The 21,987-nt window shown below is 43.7% G+C and overlaps 1 protein-coding gene across 1 annotated transcript in view; it reads right to left on the bottom strand.

Moving 5' to 3' along the window:
• The window catches only part of LOC118834302 (zinc finger protein 184-like), a 31,214-nt gene extending 9,651 nt beyond the window's left edge, over window positions 1-21,563 (bottom strand). Inside the window, exons 1-9 of the mRNA XM_036741758.1 lie at window positions 21,442-21,563; window positions 21,257-21,350; window positions 15,282-15,408; window positions 13,982-14,077; window positions 9,646-11,371; window positions 5,761-5,894; window positions 5,509-5,591; window positions 5,263-5,443; window positions 4,950-5,038 (exon numbers count right to left, since the gene is read on the bottom strand). Coding sequence (XP_036597653.1) covers window positions 4,950-5,038; window positions 5,263-5,443; window positions 5,509-5,591; window positions 5,761-5,894; window positions 9,646-11,371; window positions 13,982-14,077; window positions 15,282-15,408; window positions 21,257-21,292 — 2,472 coding nt within the window. The 5' untranslated portion in view covers window positions 21,293-21,350; window positions 21,442-21,563. The remainder of the gene's footprint in view (window positions 1-4,949; window positions 5,039-5,262; window positions 5,444-5,508; window positions 5,592-5,760; window positions 5,895-9,645; window positions 11,372-13,981; window positions 14,078-15,281; window positions 15,409-21,256; window positions 21,351-21,441) is intronic.
• Between the last annotated feature and the right edge of the window lie 424 nt (window positions 21,564-21,987).

Genomic DNA, 21,987 nt, shown 5'->3' with positions numbered 1-21,987 from the left:
CTGTGCCGGGCATATACTCAGCACTTAATAAATGTTTACTGACTTATTAAATACAAAAGAGTTTCCTAGAAGTACTGGAGACAAACAGAGTGCAGATCAAATTGTCATGGCACCAAAAGAGTCCCTAAGCAACTTACCCAGAAATGTCGTCACCAACTTCCAAAGGGCATTTAGTCAAGGAGGGTCTTTACAAGTAGCCACGAGGAACCAATTTATATACCAACTGTCACTTATTCAAATGTCACAAAATTGTTCGATGAAAATGAGAAATCAGAAGCTGGGGTATGGAACACTCAAAATCAAAGTATGGCCCCCAAGATCACCTCTGCCCACTTTGAGGTATGCCATCAAGAGAGGGGGGAAAGTAGATTTCAAATGAGGGCAAAAAATGCAATTCTCTCCTGGTGAGTGGTCCAGTTGTGGGCAGGCCCTCGGGCCTCCAAAGTGATCAACTAAAGGAAACACAAAATTGGTCCATAGTCAGAGGGACAAGCACAGAAAGGGAGCAAGACATTGCAGAAATAAGTAAATAAATAAACCTCCCGCTCTGCATGCAGAGGTCACAAAATATGAGTGGAGAACACTATGCATATTATCAGACATCATTCATGTGTTTTTAGTTTTATTGAATTGGTTTTTTCCTTTTTAAATCTTTGTTGAAAGGGATGGTTTGCTGGACAGGGATTGGAGGAGGGACATATCCACAAATGAAAAAAAAAAACCACACAAAAGTAAAAGATGCCAATAAAAATGAGATTTAAGACATTTCAATCATAAAGAAACCTACTCCTGTATCTCCCTAAGGGAGTGTAAGATAGAAGATGATGGAATATCTAAGTTTAGATTGTAACAAAGAATTAAGTTAAAATTGATGTTGTTTGGAAAAAAAACTGAATGGTATCATATTTTGTGCCAATATAAGAAAACAATTAACATAAGAACTAAAGGAGTAAAGTCTAATTTAACAATTATGACTTTTAGTTTTAAATAGACTGAATTCAACAATGAAAAGGAATATATTTACAAGATGGTTAGAAAACAAAACCGCATATTTTTTCTTACAAAAATCACATCTAATGCAAAGATATTGATACAGGATGAAAGAAATGAGCCAGAATAAAACCTCCTATGTGTCAGCTGAATCCCCAAAAGGAGGAGTTCCGGACTTGGTTTCAGAAAATATAGATGATATTAAGAGAAAGAAGAAGCAAGAAAACTACTTTACAATTCAGAGAAGTAATAGCAATAATAAAAATACACACCCAGATGTTTGTGTATGTGTACATGTGGAACATCATGGCAACTAGATTCAGAGGAGAAAGGAGAAGAAGATTTAAAAGATACATACATACATACAGGCAATATAAATGTTCCTGTCATTTCTCACTACATACATAATAAATATAACCAAGTAGGAAGTTACAGACTTGAACAAAATGATTGAAAAATGAACTTCAGAGGCAGAGTCAAGATGATGGAGCAGCAAGAAGGCGGACTGAGAACTCTCTGACACCAAAAGGACCAAAACAAAGTGAAAGAACAAAAACCCTCCTCCAAATGGAACTAGAAAATACACCAGAACAAATACTGATGGGGAAAGCCAAGAAGTCACAGTCAGTTCCTTGTTCATCTTGAGTCAGCCTGGAGAGGAGAAAGAGGAGCTGGGGATGGGAGTAGGCCAGCAGCATGCTGCACTACGGCTGTACACTAGGGAAATGGAAGATCCATACCAGCACACCGTGGTAGAAGCCTTGTGTCCCTTTGTTCAAGTGTGTGACAAATCCACGGCCAATGAGGTGAGGAACCGGGCCCAGGAATAGCATTCCAGGGCAAGGAGAGGTTGGGGGTCCCGGGCTGTGTACCAGTAAAGAGGAAGTTCAACAGAAGGTAGCAGTTGTGTGGCTTATACCCCAAGAACAGAGCAGGGGGCCTCATTTCCTCCTTCTAGCTCAGTCTGACTACAAAGGAATGACCAGGGCAGGAACTGCAGGCAAAAAAGAGGCCCAGAGTTGTACTCCTCTGGACATCCCAGAAAGCTTACAGTGGCTGAGTTTAGCGGCAGTCTACTGTTACTCAGACTAAAACACAAGTCAAGAACTTGCAACCTCTGATCAGCGAGAAAGCAATCAGGTTTTTCCCTGGAGAATACTCTGGGAACACTGAAAGCTTACAGGGTCCCACCCAGAGCTGCCCCTAAGATCATGGAATAACACAACAGTCAATACCCCAAGAACAGAGCAACAGGACCAGCCCAGACCTTCCCCATAGCAGCTTGCGGAGTTTGGCCCTAACACAAAATCTGAAGTGAGAAGCAGGCTGGAAGAATGGCCAAACAAAAGATCTCACCATAAAAAGCTACGATGGTGACAATGGCATTGAAGACAAATTCAAAGGAAGAGAATGACTACAAAATATCTACAAGTAAAGCCTCAAAAAAACCAAACAAATCCCAAAACACCTTGGACACAAATTCAGCTAGGTTTTCTGTAAGAGATAAAGACTGAATTAAAGAAAAAAAATGTTGAAAAAGATTTTTGTAAATGATATGAGAGTGCTAGAGGAAAACAGCCTGGAAAACAAATGACAGCTCTGAAAAAAGAATTGGAAAGCAACTGAATAGATTGGCAGAAGAGGCACAAAACTTTGTCAAACAACAAACTTCCTGAAAATTCATCTTAACCAAACAAAAAACCAATGACTTTATGAGACAATAAGATAGTAAAATAAAGCCAAAAGGATGATAAAATAAATAAATAAAAAGAAAATGTAAGTTACTTAACAGCAAAAATAACTGACCTGGAAAATGGATCGAGATGAAAATAAATTTAAGAATCACTAGACTATTGAGTGCCATGACCAAAATAGCCTAAACATCCTGTTTTGAGAAATCTTAAAAAAAGAATTGCCCATATCTATTAGAACCAGATAACAAAGGGGAAATATACAGAATCCACTGGTTGCCTCCTGAAAGAAAGCTCACAATGAAGACTCCCAGGAACGTTACAGCCAAATCTAGAGCTGCTCACTGGCTGCAAGCAGCCAGAAACAAAGAATTCTGAGGAGTCATAGTTTGGATTACACATGATTTAGCAGCCACTATTATAATAGTGAGGAAAGCTTGGAATAATATTCTAGAAGGCAAACAAAATAGGCTTATAGCCAAGGATAACTTATCCAGCAAAACAGTATAATCCTACAGGGGAAAAAATGGGCCTCTGATGAAAAAGACGACTTCCAACCATTCCTGATGAAAAGACCAGAGCTACATAGAAATCTCGAGGTTGAAACATAGGAATTAACAGAAACATAAAAAAGTAAATATGAAGAATAGTCACAAGGGACTAAACATTAAGATATGAAAAGATGATATGCATCCCCTCAGATCTCTATCATGATCAGGAGTCACAGAGGACATCTAATTAGATAGAAGGCTTGGGATTGGTTTTGTTATATCTCAGTGGGACATAAGAGAAGAAGGGAAAGAGAGGGAAAGAAAAAATACTGTGGAGAGAAGTACAGGGAAGGCTAGGAAAAGGTTAGGGAACATTATCTCACATAATCAGGGTATGGAAGTAGCCATCTACGCAAAGAAGGAAAAGGAGGTAGGGGAAATAGCTGACACTTGAACCTCATTCTCATCTCAATCTGTCAAAGGAAGAAAGACACACACACAGAGCTGGATACAGAAATACCACTCTGTGAGAACATAAGAAATAAAGGGCAAAAGGGAGAAGAGGTTATTAGGGGGAAAGTAGATCAAGGAAGAGGGATGGTAGACTTAGGATTAGTCATAAATAAAACAAACTATAACCAAGAACATATGAAAATATGTAAAATTTTTTTTGAGGTGGCAAAGAAAGGGAATCTGAGTTGGTACCCATCATTTCAGGAATGACTGAGCAAGAAGTGCTACATAAAAGTAGCAGAATACTGTTTTGCTATTTTTAAAAAACTGATGAAGGGGACGGTTTCAGAGAAACCCAGTAAGACTTGCATGAACTGATGCAGTATGAAGTGAAGAGAAACAGGAGGGCAATTTATGAAATGACAACAATATGGGAAAGGCAAGTAGCTTTGAAGGAATTGGAAACATTTAACAATATAATGACCAAAAGCAATTCCAGAGGAGCCAGGAAGAAACATGCTGTCCAGCTCCAGATGGAAAATTAATGGACACAGAGTGCAGATAGAAGCATGTTTTTTCGACATGGCTAATGCAGGAATTTATGTTTGACTATATATGTGCTTGCAGAAAGGGTTTTGTTTTCCTTGTTGAGAACTAGGGTGGGAGGAAGAAAAGGTAGATTTTTTTTTGATGTTTTAAAAAATGGATTTTAAAAAAAGTTTGATACTAAGAAATTGTATAGGAAGGCCCAAGGAAGTAACCTGAGGTAAACTGCTATGATCACAAACAGAAACACTCAGGTCCTTGGGATAAAGACACATCTTTGGTTTTTTCCCCCCTAGATACAGCTAATGCAGAAATCTGTCTTGCTTGACTATCCGTGTTTGCAGCAAGGATTTTTTTTCCTTTTTATTAAAAGAGTAAATTAAAATAGTAAAGGTGGTATGATTACATACATATATACACACATGCACACATACATGTACATCTATATATAACAATTTAAAAGGTGAAACAAAAAGGAAACTGGACGTCACCAAACCCACAAGTTGCCCTTGGTGCAGGCATCTCTACAAGTCTGTGTGACTCTCCAGAACTGTACAGAGAGTATCCTGGGTCAGGGCACAAAACTCAAAAACAGGGAGAAAGGCAGAAATCTGAAACACGTGCACAGACCTAAGCGCATAAAGGAAGAATGAAGAAAAGCCCACAGGAGACACCATGACTCAGGCCGAGGCCCCACACTGTCCTAGACACCTGGAAACCCCCTGGGACAGCAGGACCCTCAGCATGCACAGGAAGGGCTCAGGGGCGCTTCACTCACCTGCGGGGTTCCAGGTGACAGCAGCACAGGGGCCATCTTCTCCCCAATCCTACCTCCTCCTGGGCAAGGGCAGTCATCAGAAGGCAGGGCTAGGAAGGAAAGAGAGGCCATGAGGAGGACACTGGCCCTGCCCTGCAGCCCCCTCCCCCACACACCTGAGGGACAGGGGCTCATATCCTGGTCCTGGAGCCACAGTCATTTCAGGAAAGGCCCATTGTGGCCAAAGCCCTGGACTAGAGTCCAGGAGGAGATCCCGCCTGCCCTCCGGGAGCTTCCATCCCACAGGGGGCACACGATGTGCACACACACTCACCTCCCAGAGCCAGGAAAACACTGACAAGTGGCGGGGAAAGGCGGAAGGCGGAGTCAGGACGGGCGCCGGGGATTGGCTCCGACTGCCACCGCCCAACGACCAATGGGCGCCTCCACTCCCCGAGGGGGCGGGGCTGACACCACTCAAGTGGCCCGCATCGCTCCTCCCACCCAGGAAGCTTCTAAACCAGGCGCCAGGCACTGGGCACACTGGCCCGGCGGGTCAGGTCTTCGCGTCCCTACCTACCCCAGGCTGGGACGCGGGGTTCGGGCTCCGGCAGCGGCTGAGGGCAGAGGGGGGCCAGGCAACTGCCTGCCTGCATGGGTCTTCTGAGTGTGGAAGGAAAAGGTGTGGGGAGGGACGGAGGAGGAAGGGGCGGATGTGACGTCGGACAGGCCCGTCCCCGGGTCGCTCCTCATCCAATGCCAGTCAGAACCTGTCGGGTTTTTTTTTCCCCTCTGGACTAGGTCTGTCTTCGACTGTCACGCTCCGTCTTACCCGTCACCTGGTCTGGCAAAGACTCCTGGGAAATGTAGTCCTTGGGTCGGCTACGCATGCCCAGTAGAGCAGAAATGCAGGTGGCGGCCTTCCTGGCCCGGTCCTGCAGCGTGTCTCCGCGTGTGTTCCCCGGGCTAGGAGGCCGGGGTCAGAGCTGGGAATCCCAGCTCCGCCACCAGAGCAGCCCCGCGGAGCCGAAGTGCAGAAACCAGCCCTGCCGCGATGTCTGCCTGGTGTCGAGGATGGTTCTGAGCCTGTGAGGCCTGCGACCCTGGGCTGGAGACCATGGGAGGGAGCTGCCCAGAGTCCCCGCCCGCACCCCTCCTCCTGGGGATGTCTCACCTGAGCAGGGGGCTCCGCCCCCGCCCAGCCGTCTACCTGCCCGCCCAGACACGCTCCTCTGCCCCCGCCCCAACCTGCCCTCCCTGGCTCCTTCCCAGCTGCCTCCACCCAGGTCTCCCCTGGGCCCTTCCCTCCTGCCCTGCTCAGGCACAGGTCAAGGTCCTGGAGGCATTTTGGGAGGGAGGAGGCCAGCAGCCGGGGGGCGGCTTCCCCCCCCCCCCCACCCAGGGAGGTTTCCAGTGCCCACGTCTGGATGGATTAAGGCCACAGTCTGTCTCCCTCCACCTGCCATTGGTGTGGCCAGGGAGAGACCAGAAAGGTACAGGGGTTGGGGCAGGTCCCAGCCCCGGAGTCAGAGAGCAGGGACCCAGCCTGGGACACCCTTGGTCCCCAGTTGAGCCCAACCCCAAGGAAGAAGAGTGGGAAGGTGTGGTGCAGCCACTCCCTGGTCACCAGGTCCCCCTTGCAAGGACAGAGCTGGGGTGGTTGGGAGTTGCAGCCCTGGACAAAATACAGGACAGGATGACAGCAGATGGCCTACCGCCCCCCTTTCAGTTACTCAGTAGCCCTCTGGAAATCTTACAAACTAGGAAATAAGTCTCAGACTAAGTGTACAATTGCACCACAGGCTAATACCGCTGCTCTGGATCGCTCCAGAGCCCAGCTGGAGCGCCTATTGCCCAATCTTTGCCAGCGATCTTTATTGATCAAAGAAGTGCAGGTGAGGTCAGGGAGGATGGCCCTCCATAGGATAGTCTGCTGGGTTCCTGCTTGCATTAGAGGCAAAAGCGTGTCAAGTGGTGCTTTGTAGGGTTCTTGTCTGGGTCAGAGACCCTTGGTATTGGGGCCAGGGAGGGAAAGCTCAGTCCTGGGGCATAACAGGTCAAAGTTCAGGACCAGTGCTGCCTCAAGCTGCAGTGAAGAGGGGGACACTTTTTGCTACTTGATGTGCCCCAGGCAACAGTGTGAGAGCTTCAGGTGTTGCTGTAGTTCCTCCTCCAACAGAGGAATTCAGGTTTTTGGAGCTTCTTTGTTTAGTGCACTCTTCTTACATGGGGACCACTATCTGCTAGGCATTAAAGTTACCAAGGTGTGCCCCATTGCTCAGCCACCCTTCTCTGTCCCCAATCCAAACTAACTTGAAGGGTCATCTTCTTGTTCGTGCTTCTCACATGCCCAGTAATCTTGTGCTCTGGGAAACCTCTAAACAATGTTTGTGTCCATCCAGATTCCCCATGCAAAAATCAGCTGCGACTGGTAATTCCTCAACCACAGCAACAAAAACACCATCACTGAATGGAACAACGATGATTAATTTGGTGCCCAGGTAACAAGTATTCTGTGCCAGACACTTTGCTGTGCACTGGGTTGAACAAAAAGGCAAAAAACAATCTCTCAAACAGTTCAGTCTAACGGGAGAGACAAGCTACTATGGATAAATGGGAGTTAATCAACAGAAGGAAGGCACTGGCAAGAAAGAGGATTGAGAATGCTTTCTTGCAGAGGCAGAATTTTAGCTGCGAAGTAGGAAGCTGGGGAATCCTGGCAATGGAAATGGAGTGAGAGCAAGACCCAGAACCAAGGGGCAGCCAGTGAAAATGCCTAGACTCTGGAGAAATGTCATAGAGGAACAGCAAGGCCAGTATCAAGGGATCTTGGGGAATGTGGAGGTCAGATGAAGTGAGGTATAAGAAGCCTGCAAAGATAGGAAGGGGTCAGGTTATGAAAGGCTTTAGAAGCCAAACAGGGTTTTACATTCAATCCTTTAGGTGACAGGGAGTCACTGGAGTTGATTGAATAGTTGGGTGCCATGATTAGCCCTCTGCTTGAGGAAGATCAGTTTGATAAGAGAAGGCAGGACAGAAGGAAGGAGACTTGGGGCTAGCAGACCCACCACAAGTAGGCTATTGCAGTAGTTCAGACATGAGGTGAAGGGAGCTTGGCCCTCAATGTCACAGGAGAGAAGGGCGCATACTCCAGAGATGTTGCTCAGGTGAAATCCACAATCCTTGGCAACATACTGGATGTAGGGGATGAGAAATCACCATCATCAATGACACCAAGAACTAGCATTTGGATAAAACTTAAAGGTTTACAAATATTTTACAAATACTCTCATTTCACCCTCAAAAAAACCCTGTGAGGTTTTTGTTATCATTTAGTCATTTCAGTCATGTCCAACTTGGCAAAGATAGTGGGATGGTTTCCCATTTCCTTTTCCAGTTCATTTTACAGATCAGGAAACTGAGGCCAACATGGTTAAGTGACTTGCCCAAGGTCACCAGCCAGCAAGTGTCTGAATCCAGACTTGAGCTCAGGTAATCTTCCTGCCTCCAGACACAGCATTCTATGAGTAAATGAGTAAACTGAGGCTGGGGTGGCTTAAGTGAATTCTTTAAGGTCACATGAATGTAAACCACAGCACATCCTTGGACACCCTCTCTAGGATCTCATAGACCTTCTCCAATATACCTTGATGCATTTTTCTTGGAGAACAAATGTCCCATTTCCCTCTCCCCATCATCCCTATTTCATATGGAATAGGTTTGGAATTTGGGGTTTCAGGAGAAAAAAGTTTGGAATATTCACTGAACTCTTAAGTTCATGGAACAGAGAGGAGGCCAGGGCCACTGGATCAAAGAGTACATTCTTGAGCATGGTTGTCCAAAATGTGGCCTTGGCAGTGGGATTTATGTCGCCTGCTCACAAGTATAGAAATTTACATAAATGCTTTAGTAAAGGAAGCTGAGCTACTGCAGAGCTCTCACTAAAATGGCAAATCAAACTATATTGTCTATTGCTTCAATAAAAACCTAAGGTTGGACAGCCCTGTTCTAGAGAGTAATGTGTAGGAAAACTGGAAAAATAGGATGACATAGGTTATGAAGGACTTTAAATGCCATACTGATTTTTTTTCTGGAGGCCATAAGCCATTGCTTATGCTGAATCCAGAATGGACTGTAGTGGGCAGAGGTTTAAGGCAAGGTGATTTGCCAGCAGGATATTGCAATAATCAAGGTGTGAAGTGATAAGGGCCTGCACAGGGGGTAGGAAACATCAGAAGAGAGAAGGCAGTGTATTTAAGAGATGTGGCAAAGGTGACATCAACAGTCCTTGGCAACTGCTTGGAAATAGGGGGTGACAGATAGTGGGTAATACGAGATGTCTCCTTGTTTAAGAACCTGAATGATACTACCCTTCACAGTAAAAGGTAAGGTAGGAGGCAGGAGTGTTTGGTGAGAAAGATAATCAGTTCTGTTTTGGAAATTTGAATTTAAGATGTCTGGTAGACATCTATTACTAGTAGTTTAACATGTCTGAAAGGCAATTGGAGATGTTAAATTGGAGTTTAGTAGAGAGACCAGAGCAAGAAAGATTTGATTATCATTAGCATAAAGATGGTAATTAAATCCATGGGAGCTGATGAGATCACTAAGTGAAGCAGTATAGAGAGAGAAGAGGGCTCATAACAGAAGCTTGAGGAAAGAAAGCTGATTTGGAAGAGGATCTTGCTCTGGAGTGAATCTTTCTCTCAATCATCATCATCCATAGAGTTTCTTTGTAGAATGCATTTTCTGATGTTTAGTTAGAGCTGTATTCCAGTAGAAGGCTTTTCCACATTCATTACATTTATAAAGTTTCTCTCCAGTATGAATTCTCTGATGTTGAGTAAGTCCTGACCTATGTCCAAAGGATTTTCCACATTCATCACATTCATGAGGTCTCTCTCCAGTATGAATTCTCTGATGTTGAGTAAGTCCTGTGAACAATCTAAAGGTCTTCCCACAATCATCACATTCATAAGGTTTCTCTCCAGTATGAATTCTCTGGTGTTCAGCAAGTCCTCTGCTCAGACGGAAAGATTTCCCACATTCATTACATTCATAAGGTTTCTCACCAGTATGGATTCTGTGATGATTAGTAAGTTCACCTTTTAGTCTAAAGGCCTTTCCACATTCATTACATTCATAAGGTTTCTCACCAGTATGAATTCTTTGATGATTTGTAAGTTGTCCTTTTAGTCTAAAGGTGTTTCCACATTCATTACATTTATATGGTTTCTCACCACTATGAATTTTCTGATGAACAATAAGGTTTGAACGTCTAGAGAAAGCCTTTCCACATTCATTACATTTATAAGGTTTTTCTCCAGTATGAATTCTATGATGCCTGGTAAGTTCTGTGTTCTGACTAAAGGCCTTCCCACATTCATTACATTTATAAGGTTTCACACCAGTATGAATTTTCTGATGTTCATTAAGATGTCCTTTTAGTTGAAAGCATTTCCCACATTCATTACATTGATAAGGTTTCTCACCAGTATGAATTCTATGATGTTCAGTAAGGTTTGAGCGCCTACAGAAGGCCTTCCCACATTCATTACATTTATAAGGCTTCTCACCAGTATGAATTTTCTTATGTTCAGTAAGTTGTCCTTTTAGTCTAAAGGCCTTCCCACACTCATTACATTCATAAGGTTTCTCTCCAGTATGAATTCTATGATGCCTAATAAATTCTGTATTGTGACTAAAGATCTTCCCACATTCATTACATTTATATGGGTTCTCACCACTATGAATCATCCGATGTTGATTTAGCTGGGCTTTTAGTCGAAATGTCTTCACACATACGTCACATTGATAAGGTTTCTCAATATTTTGGATGTCCTCATATTTGGGAATATCAGTCTTTAAGCAAAAGGCACTTGTACATTCATTACTTTCATAAGGATTCTCTCCAGTATGAATTTTCTCAGGGAGAATACATTGTTTCCTTAAGGTCTTCTCCCATCCATTAGAGTCATAAATTTCCTCTACAATACCTCTTCCAGAACTGTCAAGAAAAGCTGAGTGATAGTTAGAGCATTTCCCATATTCATTATATTTAGCTGTTTTCTTTGAGCATCTACTGTTACATTTTGGTCTATCTCTATGCAGCCAAAAGTACTTTCCAGGTGAGTCACATGGACTCAGACTCTTTCCTGCTAGCTGTTGTGGGAAAAAGATTGACTCTGGATTCAAAGTCCTGTCAAAATTCATTTGTTCATGGACTCTAGATTCATTGGGATATTTCTTTTGTGTGATTGTGACTTGCCAGAAATGCTTTTCTTCATTGGTCAGATAACTTTGTTGCATGGCATCATATATCCTATATTCTCCCTTTGGGGAAAAGACCAGACTATCCCTCTTAAGTATTTCCAGGGATGGTTGTTCCATTGAAATACTCAACTTTGGAGTGGACTCCTTTGATTCCTGCTGAGTTTCCCAATCTGAAAGAAATAAAACGTAAATAAACCCCGCTGCTGTTACACACATAGTGTATATGATCCTTACAAATAAATGAAGAAAAATCACTGTCAAATCTTGTTTTCCACCAAAATGCAATCAAGTTCTGTCAGAAATTCTGGTCCTAGAAAGAATCCCTCCCTCCAAGAGATTCTGCTCCTGGGTATATCCAGCAGTAGAAACTATATCCAATTACTCCTGGGTCTTTCTTATCTAGCACAATCTATTGACTTTGCCATTTCTTAAATTACTTCCAGGTAGTTTTCAAAATGACTACATCCATCTAAACAAATTATTCTATGATCCTATTTTTTAGCTGTCTACACTCCAGTCTGTGTGTGTGTATTTGTGTGTATTTAAACAATTTGGATCAAAAAATGGAAGCCTCCCCCAGTAGTTCACATTCTAGCATAAATCCAACACTGGGATGCCATATGTATTTCCTCCTAAGTCTTCCTTGGGAAGTACATGCCATTAATCTGCTTTTTCTTTTTTTAAACTAGTACCAGATAGTTTTGATAACAACTACTTTGGAGGATAATTTTCAGATGATCTAACGCTAGAATCCTTTTCATCCTTATTTTAATGGATTAATGGCAGTGATATCCACCTTGAAGGTTTTCATTTGAATAATGTTCTGTATATTTGATACAGAATTGCCACTGTAATAAGATTGGCACCACATGGGATCTGGAGATTAATTTTGTAGTGGTATCATTTTCATTAAGTTGAAATATTAAATCCATGAACACTGGATCTCTCTAATCATTTAGACCTTACTCTCTGTCTTTGAAAATTCCTTCTTTATACATTATCTTCCCCAATATAGTGCAGGCTCATTAAGGACAAAGTAGGATTTCATATTTGTTTCTGTATCTGCTGTGCTTTCCACAGTATTTGGAATATCACTGGGAGATTTTAATACTTCAATGACTTGAATGTCAAGGTGGGCAAAGAGGAGAATGGTGACAAATATGTAGAAAAATATGATTCAGAAAGAAACCAGAGGTCAAAAGGCTTCTACGTGACACAGAATATAACTGAGATAATTGTAAACTGGGAATACTTTCTTCGATAAGGTTTTCAAATTAAAACTAAAGTTTTTTCTGAAATTGAGTAAATTGGGAAAGACTATGATGATAGCATCACACAGGAAGGGCTCAAGACAAACTAATGCAACTTAGGAGGAAATTCGGATTGGTCCAACTGCTCTGGAAAACAGTTTGGAATTCTGTGAGAGAAATTCTCAAAGTGTACATAACAAAGGATCACACCACTGAGTACAAATCACAGAGAGGTGAAAAACATACATGAAAAGTCCCACATGAACCTCAATGCTAATTGCATTTGTGAAATGCTTACTCTGTGGCAGGTCAGTGAAACCACCATCACCACCTTGAACAAAATCCCCACCCCCCAACCCCCGATTCTTGATAGTGATAGCCCAGGGTGTTGGGCCCAAGAACCTTGGGAAGAACAATGCTTCCAGCCCAGTGCCCACAGCCATCATCCTAGGAAGCAACCCCATGGGAGATGCAGGCTGGCCTCTGGTGCTGCAGGGGCTTTTTAAGCCACAGGTACTTAAGACCTAGAAACAAAGTCCTTGTAACCAAAGGCCAGGGAAAAGGTCTCAAATGTGGAAAGAGTACAAAGTGATGTGATTTCAGTGGTGGGAATGATATTAAAGAAGGGGACTTTTCCCAGACTTGCAGCCTAAACCTACCCTCTGTGTTGTTTCTCCTATTAGAATGGGAGCTACTGGAGGGCAGGGACTATCTGACTTTCATGGCTGTATCCCCATCACTGAGCACCATCCTTGGAACACAGTAAGCACTTAAAAATACTTAAAAACATCCAAAAATCCTGCAGTGTTTTGGCACCAATACTGGACTTTGGTCCCTCCCCTCCCCTCCCCTGGTCCGGGGAGACTCTAGTCACTTTGTTTGCTTAACTCCATAATGAAATCAACGATGGCTGGACCACTTCCAGCACCGGTAACAGAACGTCTGCAGCCTCTCTTCCAACACCAGCTCCCCTTCACTGACTGCTCTTTGCCAACTTGCATGGTGTAAGGTGAAACCTCCACATTATTTTTCCCTTAGCTTTTGAAAATTGTTTTATTAGAAAAAACAGTAAAGAAAACTGAATAACACAATTCCAAAAATTCTGTAATAAAAAATGTCAGAAAGTGATAGGGAAGCAAGTAGGCCATGTCTTTTATTTTTTGCAAGTGAAATAAGTCTCTTTGAGAAGTACAAAGGAAAGACAAATTAAGTGAGGGTAAGTAGGAAAAGGACTGCTATTCTTGAGGAGAAATGCCACAGGGGAGGAGGGACCAAAGATCTCTCCCCTGCTGAGGCCCTTCCTTCTCTCTCCTAAGAGAGGTACACAAGGGCATTGACATTAGGGCACTGACTTGTTGTGGGGACAAGGAGGCTTAATGAGGGAGCTCATGACAAGCAGGTTTCCCTTGGATGTACAGCCCCAGGGACCTGAAAGAGGGACTCTGCTCAACAGTTTGCCAGGGAATCTCACCAAAGGACCATGTAGGCCATTGTTTGCAATGCCACACCTGCCTGGTTGGACTCACTCACCTGGATGGCTAATCCTTGCTATGTCTCCCTCTGGAATCCATGGTGCTTCCCTTCTCTCCAACTGGTAGATGATGTATGGTTTGGAAAATGCAAGTCCTGCTCAGAGAAATGGGACCAGAAGGGCTCAGCACAGAGACCCACATTAAAATTGAATAGAATTAGAATATACAGCCTCTATCTCATATAAAAGAGGCAAGAAAAAGCTTTTATAATGGAGGGGAATAAGGGCAAGGTGAAAGGGAATGAATAACCCTTACTGTCATCGGATTTGGCTTAAGGAGGGAATAACATACACACTCAATTGGGTCTCTTAACTTACAGGAAAGTAGGGGGGAAGGAGGTATGAGGAGGGGAATGATAGAAGGGAGGCAAATTTGGGGAGAGGGTAGTCCAAAGCAAACACTTTTGAAAAGGGACAGGGTCAAAGGAGAAAACAGAATAAATGGGGGGGGGCGGGATGGGATGGAGGAAAATACAGTTAGTCTTTTACAACATGACTATTATGGAAAGTGTTTTGCATAACTGCACATGTATAGCCTATATTGAATTGCTTGCCTTCTCAATGAGGGTAGGAGGGGAGGGAAGAAGTGAGAGAATTTGGAACTCAAAGTTTTAAAAACAAATTTTAAAAATTATTTTTACATGCAACTGGACAAAAAGATATACAAACAATGGGATATGGAAATCTATCTTGCCCTACAAGAAAGTAAGGGGGAAGGGAATAAGGTGGGGAGGGGTGATAAAATGGAGGGCAGACTAGGGGAAAGGGTAATCAGAATGCATGCCATCTTGGGATGGTGGGGAGGGGAGAGATAGGGAGAAATTTTGGAAATCAAAATCTCATGGAAATGAATGTTGAAAACTAAAAATAAATAAACTTTTTAAAAAAAGAATATACAGGATCTCAGTTTCAGTGGGAGACCCTAGTGAAACAGTAGTACTAAAGGGGAAGGGAATAAGCATTTAGATAACACCTACTATGTGCCAGGTGCCCTGATAACAGATTTACAAAGATAATCTCCTTTGATCTAAAGGCAAAACCTTTCCCTGGTGAATGGGAAGCATATGTATATTCAGTGTCGGTCAGACCCAAAAAGATTAGGAATCTCTGACCTCTGCATTCCAAACAGTTAGTGCTCAACACTTGAGCCACCCCCAATCATTAATCACAGGATTCAAGGGCTGGAAGATACCTTAGCAGCCATTTAGTCTAGTCTTTATATCCTATAATATTTACCAGGGTGTGAAGAGAGGCCTTCCAATGGGGAAATTCTGAGAACCAGGGGGAAGCTGTCCTTACCCAGAGAGACCAAGTTACTATAGTTCTCCAGCATTACATCCCTGTAAATCTCCTTCTGAGAGGAGTCCAGGTAAGTCCATTCCTCCTGGGTGAAGTCCACCACCACATCCTTGAAGGTCACTGCTTCCTGAAAGACCAAGGACATATGAGTTTACAAAAGATCCACATGTAAACCTTGCAAGAGAGATAAAGGTGGTAAAGAAATCAGAAAACTCTGTTTTTCTTCAATGAACTAAATAAGAACTTTAAAATATAAAATTGCTCCTAACATGTTATTCCGTTTTTATTTATTCTGTTATTGCTTTTAAAGTTCTCAGTTTCATAAACTTTTAATGCTCATTTTTTATTTTGGTATACCTTAGCATTTGTTAGTGATTATTGTTTAGGAAAAAAGAGCACATTCAAAAACAGTCTCATTAATTATTGGACTCTCTGACTAATGTGTCAAGCCAAATAACCAACAGTAAGAAAACTTAGAAAAAAAGTGATGGAGGAACAAAGCAAAAAGAAGAAGTTTTAATGACATGAAATATTACAATACAACAGACCCAGAGGAAGATGAGAAAGTAGAGCAAGACCATCAGACAAATAATGCAAAGAATGTGAATCGATGAAACCTGAATAACATACCATAGGGATATATACACATCCTTCTCTGTAGCCTCTGACACCGTCACCCTCTTCTCTATGATAATTTCTCTTCAATACGTTTTTCTCATCCCTGCTCTCTCCTGGTTCTACCTGTCTGACCTCCTCAGTCCCCTTTGCTAGATCTTCAACCACATCATGCCCACACCCACCCCCAACCACAGGGGTCCCCAAGGCTCTTTGGGGGACTTTCCCCTCCTCTCCCTCTACACTAGGTGACTGGGTGATCTCATCAGTTCCCATGAATTCAGTTATCATCTCCAGGCAGAACATCCCCACATCTGTGTATCTAGTCCTAATCTCCTGCATCACCAGCTCTCTATTGGACATCATAACCTGAACGGGCTAAAATTGGCATCTGAAATTCAAACTATCCAAAACTGAGTTCATGACCTTCTTACCAAAGCCTCCCCCTCTTCTTACTGTCCAAGGGTCCGCCATCCTCCCACTTATTCAGGCTTAAAGCCTCAGTGTCATCCTTGACACTCCCTCACACTCACTCCAAACTGCTGCCAAGGCTTATCATTTCTAGCTTCATGGACATCTCTCCTACAGGCCTCCTTCTCTATACCCACACAACCACCCCCCCAGGGCAGACCTTCATCATCTCACACCTGGTTCCCAGAATGTACAAGAATGTCATTCAGTTTATATGGGGATTAAATGGCGAAGAACAATACTGCTCACCAGAAATGTCCTAAAAGTCATAATCTTAGTGTAGAATTTGCTTAATGGAGAGAAGATGGTGAGGAAGGGGGTTGAGCTGGAAAAGTGAGTGGGTCAATTACTGTGCTTCTGAAAAATGTGAGAGATGCTGGAATGAGGGCTACTGGGAGATTTTTGTCAAACTGCAACGGGAACAGGAGCTGCCTAGGAGGACAAAGGGGTCACCCCTCACATTCATGGTTCCCCATTCACCACGGGCCTGGGATTGATTCTCTCATTTACTCTTATTCCCTTGAATTCTAGAATGGTTCCAGGGGCACCACTGAATAGACTCTTATTCATTAAATGGAAACTTTTTCCTCATTAATTACTTATATCATTCTATCCACTTCATGCAATATTACTTAATGAACTAGAGAAACTTCCTTTTCCAATAGTAATTTCTCTATGCTTAAATAAAGTACTACAATTCAGAGATATGTACAATTCAATAAATATCACAGGTGAGAAACATAAATAGATAAAAAATTATTTATAATATTTTAACTGTGCACAAGAACGCAGTCACCTCACACACTCTCTGGACCACCACCTGATTATTCTTCAGCAGTTACCCACAGCATTGTCTCAAATAAGGTTGAAAACCATTTCCTAAGCAAAGGAGACATGTCCTCTCCATCATAGTCTCTCTCTCCCTCACCTTCTCTCCCATTTTTCATTGCATGGGGAAAAGGGCCTTTTTCAACAGTGACTTCAAAATTGCCACAACTCCCCTCTCCCAAGCCTCTCAGTTAAGGACTTTCAGTTCTGGACTGAGAAAGATGAGGTCATCATGCAGGAGCTCCCTCTTTTCCCTTTTTCTTCACTACCAAGTCCTTAGTTACCACTGCCTGCCCTCTCCTTTCCTGCCTTTCCTGGGGTCTTTGGGACCATTGACCTCACTCTCCTGGACACTCTCTTCTCTCTAGGCTTCTGGGAGATTATTTTCTCCTGGGTCTCCTTTCTGTCTCACCCTTCTCTCAGTCTCCTCCGCTGGGTTATTAAATATTCACCCTAACTCATGGTGTTATCACAGGAATCCATCTTGGACCCGGTATTTGTTTCTGACAACAGTGTCCTTCAGGGAAAGCATCTCCTCCTTCAGTTAAAAAATGTCCTGGTAGCACAAACTGCTTTTCTAATTGTTCCATTTGGCCCCTTGTCTCTGTGGGAAGCAGTTTTAGTTACTGTAGTAGCAATCAGATTTAAAGATCTTTCCCACCCATTAATAGGCCATGTGACCTGCTTGCATCACAGGAAGCATAAGTTACATGTGGCGGGAGGAGCTTCCTGACAGGAAAAGGAAGTTATGTGACAGAAAATGCTGAGAGAGAGAGAGATGTTATGGCTGCTAGTGGCAGTGCTCATGATTGTAAGAACTGAACAGGCTGACTTAGCTGTACTGTGAGTTTGTTCTGGGGAAGACCCCCAGCAGGGGTTCAGAGAGGTTTTGGGATGGTGTTTCAACAATTCAGCTAGCAGCTACTGTGGCTGTGTAAAACCAACAACAACCAGCACACAGAACACCTCAAGCCCAGGTTCTTTTGATGTGCTTTACTAAGGAAAGCAACATTAAGGGGTTAACAATCTCACTTTAATCCAGCACACAAACATCATTGACTCAGCTCAGGGGAAAAGCCAGCCCCCTGAGCTTCAGAGCAAATACAAACAAATTACAAACATCAACAGACAGACATTGTCTCATTCACATCTTAATGCATAGGTACCAGAGTTCAACAAAGTCCGAACAGCCGGGTTTATAAGCTGGAGGGCTCTTAACTACAGCTGCCCAGAGTCTCCACATCAGCATGCCTCCAAGAGCAAGAGCCCTAACCAAATAGCTCTGTCTTTACTTTTTATACAGTTTCAGATGTCATCAAACATCATCTGAGTGACCAGAATGTAAGCTCTTACTATTGGCTGTGGAGTTAGCAACTGCCGTAAGGACCCATATGACCTAAAATCAACACAAAAAATAGGACTTAAACCCACGTGGTCTAATAGCCTCTGATGTCACAAACACGTCACTCAAACCCATGTAAACTAGGCTTTCCCTTGAGGCAAGGAGGTCATCAAAGACTCCTAATTTAATCAAGGAAACAAAGGCCAAACTCTTCAAGGACGCTTGGTTGAATAAGTCCTAAGAGCCCATCTTGACTCACAATACAGATGACAAGGCTCCAGGCTGTTATATGGTGTTTTAAGTTCCTTGCTGTTATGATAAAGTGGGCTGACTGGCTGTGGGAGCTGAACATTTGGTTATGGGATATGGTTTTCTGGTGTCTGAATAAATGGTATATATTTCTTTTACCTTTGTTAAGGAGTCTTTCACACTTTGTGATACAGAACTACATAGGCATATTCACAATTATCACTGATGTTATGTTTATTGCCTTACTGTTACAGTTATACAAGTTAATTTAAAATTAACCCATAACTAGCACTGAAACTAATTAAGTCAAAATTGCATTAACTTAACATCAGGTAAAATGAGGAGTAAAGGATAATGAAATATCAACACTGATCTGTTGTAGCTTTTAAAGTTGTGTTTGTTCTAAGACTGGGCAGGCAGAAACAGAGACGGAGCATCACCTTTGACTTTTCAATAAGCTCCTGGAGACCTCAGAATATAAGAGACAGGACCATCTCCCATATGTCACAAGGCCATGCTTCCAGCTCCCCTGGGACAAATCACCATCACCTGATTTGTGACTGGGCAGTTGAGAGTAATACCAAGACCTTGAGCACCAGGGCCCAAGGAAGACCTTCAACCTTTCAATCACATGCCTTCATCAGCAAACCTATTCTCATGCACTGGACACATTTCCCAAGAGTTAGTATATTTCCAGCTCCTCTTACTCTGCCCATGTCAGTAAGAGCAAATTCACAAACTTCAAAGAACAAACCTTTCTTTCCAACCCTCATTCCCATATACCTCAATCCTAATCAGACATAAGTCTCCTTAATCCAAATTGATCACCCAATCCCACCCAACTGGTGCTATTATCTACCAAGTCCCAGGGCTGGTCCCACTGTGAGTTCAGTGCTTGACTAAGAATTTCCCTCTCTACCCCATCACACTATAGGCCAGGCTCAGCTAGGGCTCCCCAAACTACTTCCTGACCTCTTTCCCAACAGCTTTCTCATGATGGCCAAGACTTCAACTCTGTCTGATAAGTATGTTCCCCTACCTTCATTTGAGGAAGCCCAGCAAGCCACACCCTCTCCTTCCTAGCATTCCTGCTCCTGTCTGGTGTGTGTCATATGCTTCTCAGCTAAACTCCTAGGAAAAGCCATCTACACAGAAGGCATCCAACTGAGTCAATAAGCATTTACTAAACCCTTCTATGTGCCCAGCATTGTCCTAAAAAAGAAAAGAATAGAAAAAAAGAAAAGAAAAGAAAACCATGGTCTCTACCCTCAAGGACCTCACAGAAGATACCATGGCAGAAAAAAATCTACATATGAAATTACACATGCACATACACAGATAGACAGACACACATACACATACACACACACACACACAGAGCCTTTACTGTTCAGGTTGAGGCTAAGGTTGCAAGGCTGGGCACCTTGATATTGATGATGCCCTAAACAGTAATAGAGAGGTTGAAAAGAGGGGTGGGTTGGAGGGCAATGATAATGAATTCTGTTCTGGACAGGTTGAGTTTGACATCACTATGGGCCATCTAAGTCATGATGTAGACCACTGTAGAAATAAACTTCTCTCCCCACTCCTGTTGCAATGCTCACAAAATGTGAGTGTAAAATGCTACACATATTATCAGACGTTCATTATATAACAATTGGCTTTATTAAACTGGTTTTTAGCTCCCTTTCTTTTTAAATCCTTTTCAGAAGAGATGGTTTGCCAGGTGGGGATTGTAGGAGGGACTGTCCAGGAAAGAAGAAAACACAAAGTCATCAAGGATACCAATAAATATAAGATTTAAATATTTTTATCAGTAAAAACAGAAGCCAATGAGTATGGTAAAGACAAACATCTTTGAAAACCATAGGAACTGTAGCCAATATAATAGAAATCACAGTTCCAGGTGTCCTAAAGAAACATGCTGCCCACCTCCAGAAGGAGAACTGATGAACCCAGAGTGCAGATGGAAGCATATATATTGGACATGGCTAACAGAGGAATTTGTTATCCTTGAGTAGACAAGTCTGAAGTGAGGGTTTTGTTCTTCTTGCTTTCTTATTTTGGGGTTAAACTGGTTGTACTGAGAAGCAGCAATGTGGATTTTTGCTGATACATAAACATACACGTTAAACTATAAATGATTTTTACAGGGTGAAACAAAAAGGAAACTGGACGTCACCAAACCCACATGTTGCCCTTGGTGCAGGCATCTCTACAAGTCTGTGTGACTCTCCAGAACTGTACAGAGGGTATCCTGGGTCAGGGCACAAAATTCATAAACAGGGAGAAAGGCAGAAATCTGAAACACGTGCACACACCTAAGTGCATAAAGGAAGAATGAAGAAAAGACAACAGGAGACACCATGACTCAGGCCGAGGCCCCACACTGTCCTAGACACCTGGAAACCCCCTGGGACAGCAGGACCCTCAGCATGCACAGGAAGGGCTCAGGGGGGGCTTCACTCACCTGCGGGGTCTCAGGTGACAGCAGCACAGGGGCCATCTTCTCCTCCCCAATCCTACCTCCTCCTGGGCAAGGGCAGAGTTATCAGCAGGCAGGGCTAGGAAGGAAAGAGAGGCCATGAGGAGGACACTGGCCCTGCCCTGTAGCCCCCTCCCCCACACACACACCTGAGGGACAGGGGCTCATACCCTGGTCCTGGAGCCACAGTCATTTCAGGAAAGGCCCATTGTGGCCAAAGCCGTGGACTAGCTGCTGGACTAGAATCCAGGAGGAGACTCCGCCTGCCCTTCGGGCGCTTCCATCCCACGGAGGGCACATGATGTACACACACACACACACACACACACACACACACACTCACCTCCCAGAGCCAGGAAACACTGACAAGTGCGTGGGGGGCGGGGGGCGAGCCGGAGGCGGAGTCAGGACGGGCGCCGGGGATTGGCTCTGACAGCCACCGCCCGACGACCAATGGGCGCCTCCGCTCCCCGAGGGGGCGGGGCTGATACCACTCAAGCGGCCCGCACCGCTCCTCCCACCCAGGAATCTTCCGAAACTGGCGCCGGACGCTGGGCGCCCCCCCCCCCCCGGGCCGGTCCACCTACCTCAGGCTGAGACGCGGGGCTCGGGCTCCGGCAGCGGCCGAGGGCAGAGCGGGGCCAGACAACTGCCAGCCTGCATGGGTCTTCTGGGTGTGGAAGGAAAAGGTGTGGGCAGAAGGGAGGAGGAAGGGG

Source organism: Trichosurus vulpecula, chromosome 1 (assembly GCF_011100635.1).
Source record: "Trichosurus vulpecula isolate mTriVul1 chromosome 1, mTriVul1.pri, whole genome shotgun sequence".
In the NCBI taxonomy this organism is placed as follows: Eukaryota; Metazoa; Chordata; class Mammalia; order Diprotodontia; family Phalangeridae; genus Trichosurus; species Trichosurus vulpecula.
This window is presented reverse-complemented; position numbering and strand designations above follow the sequence as displayed.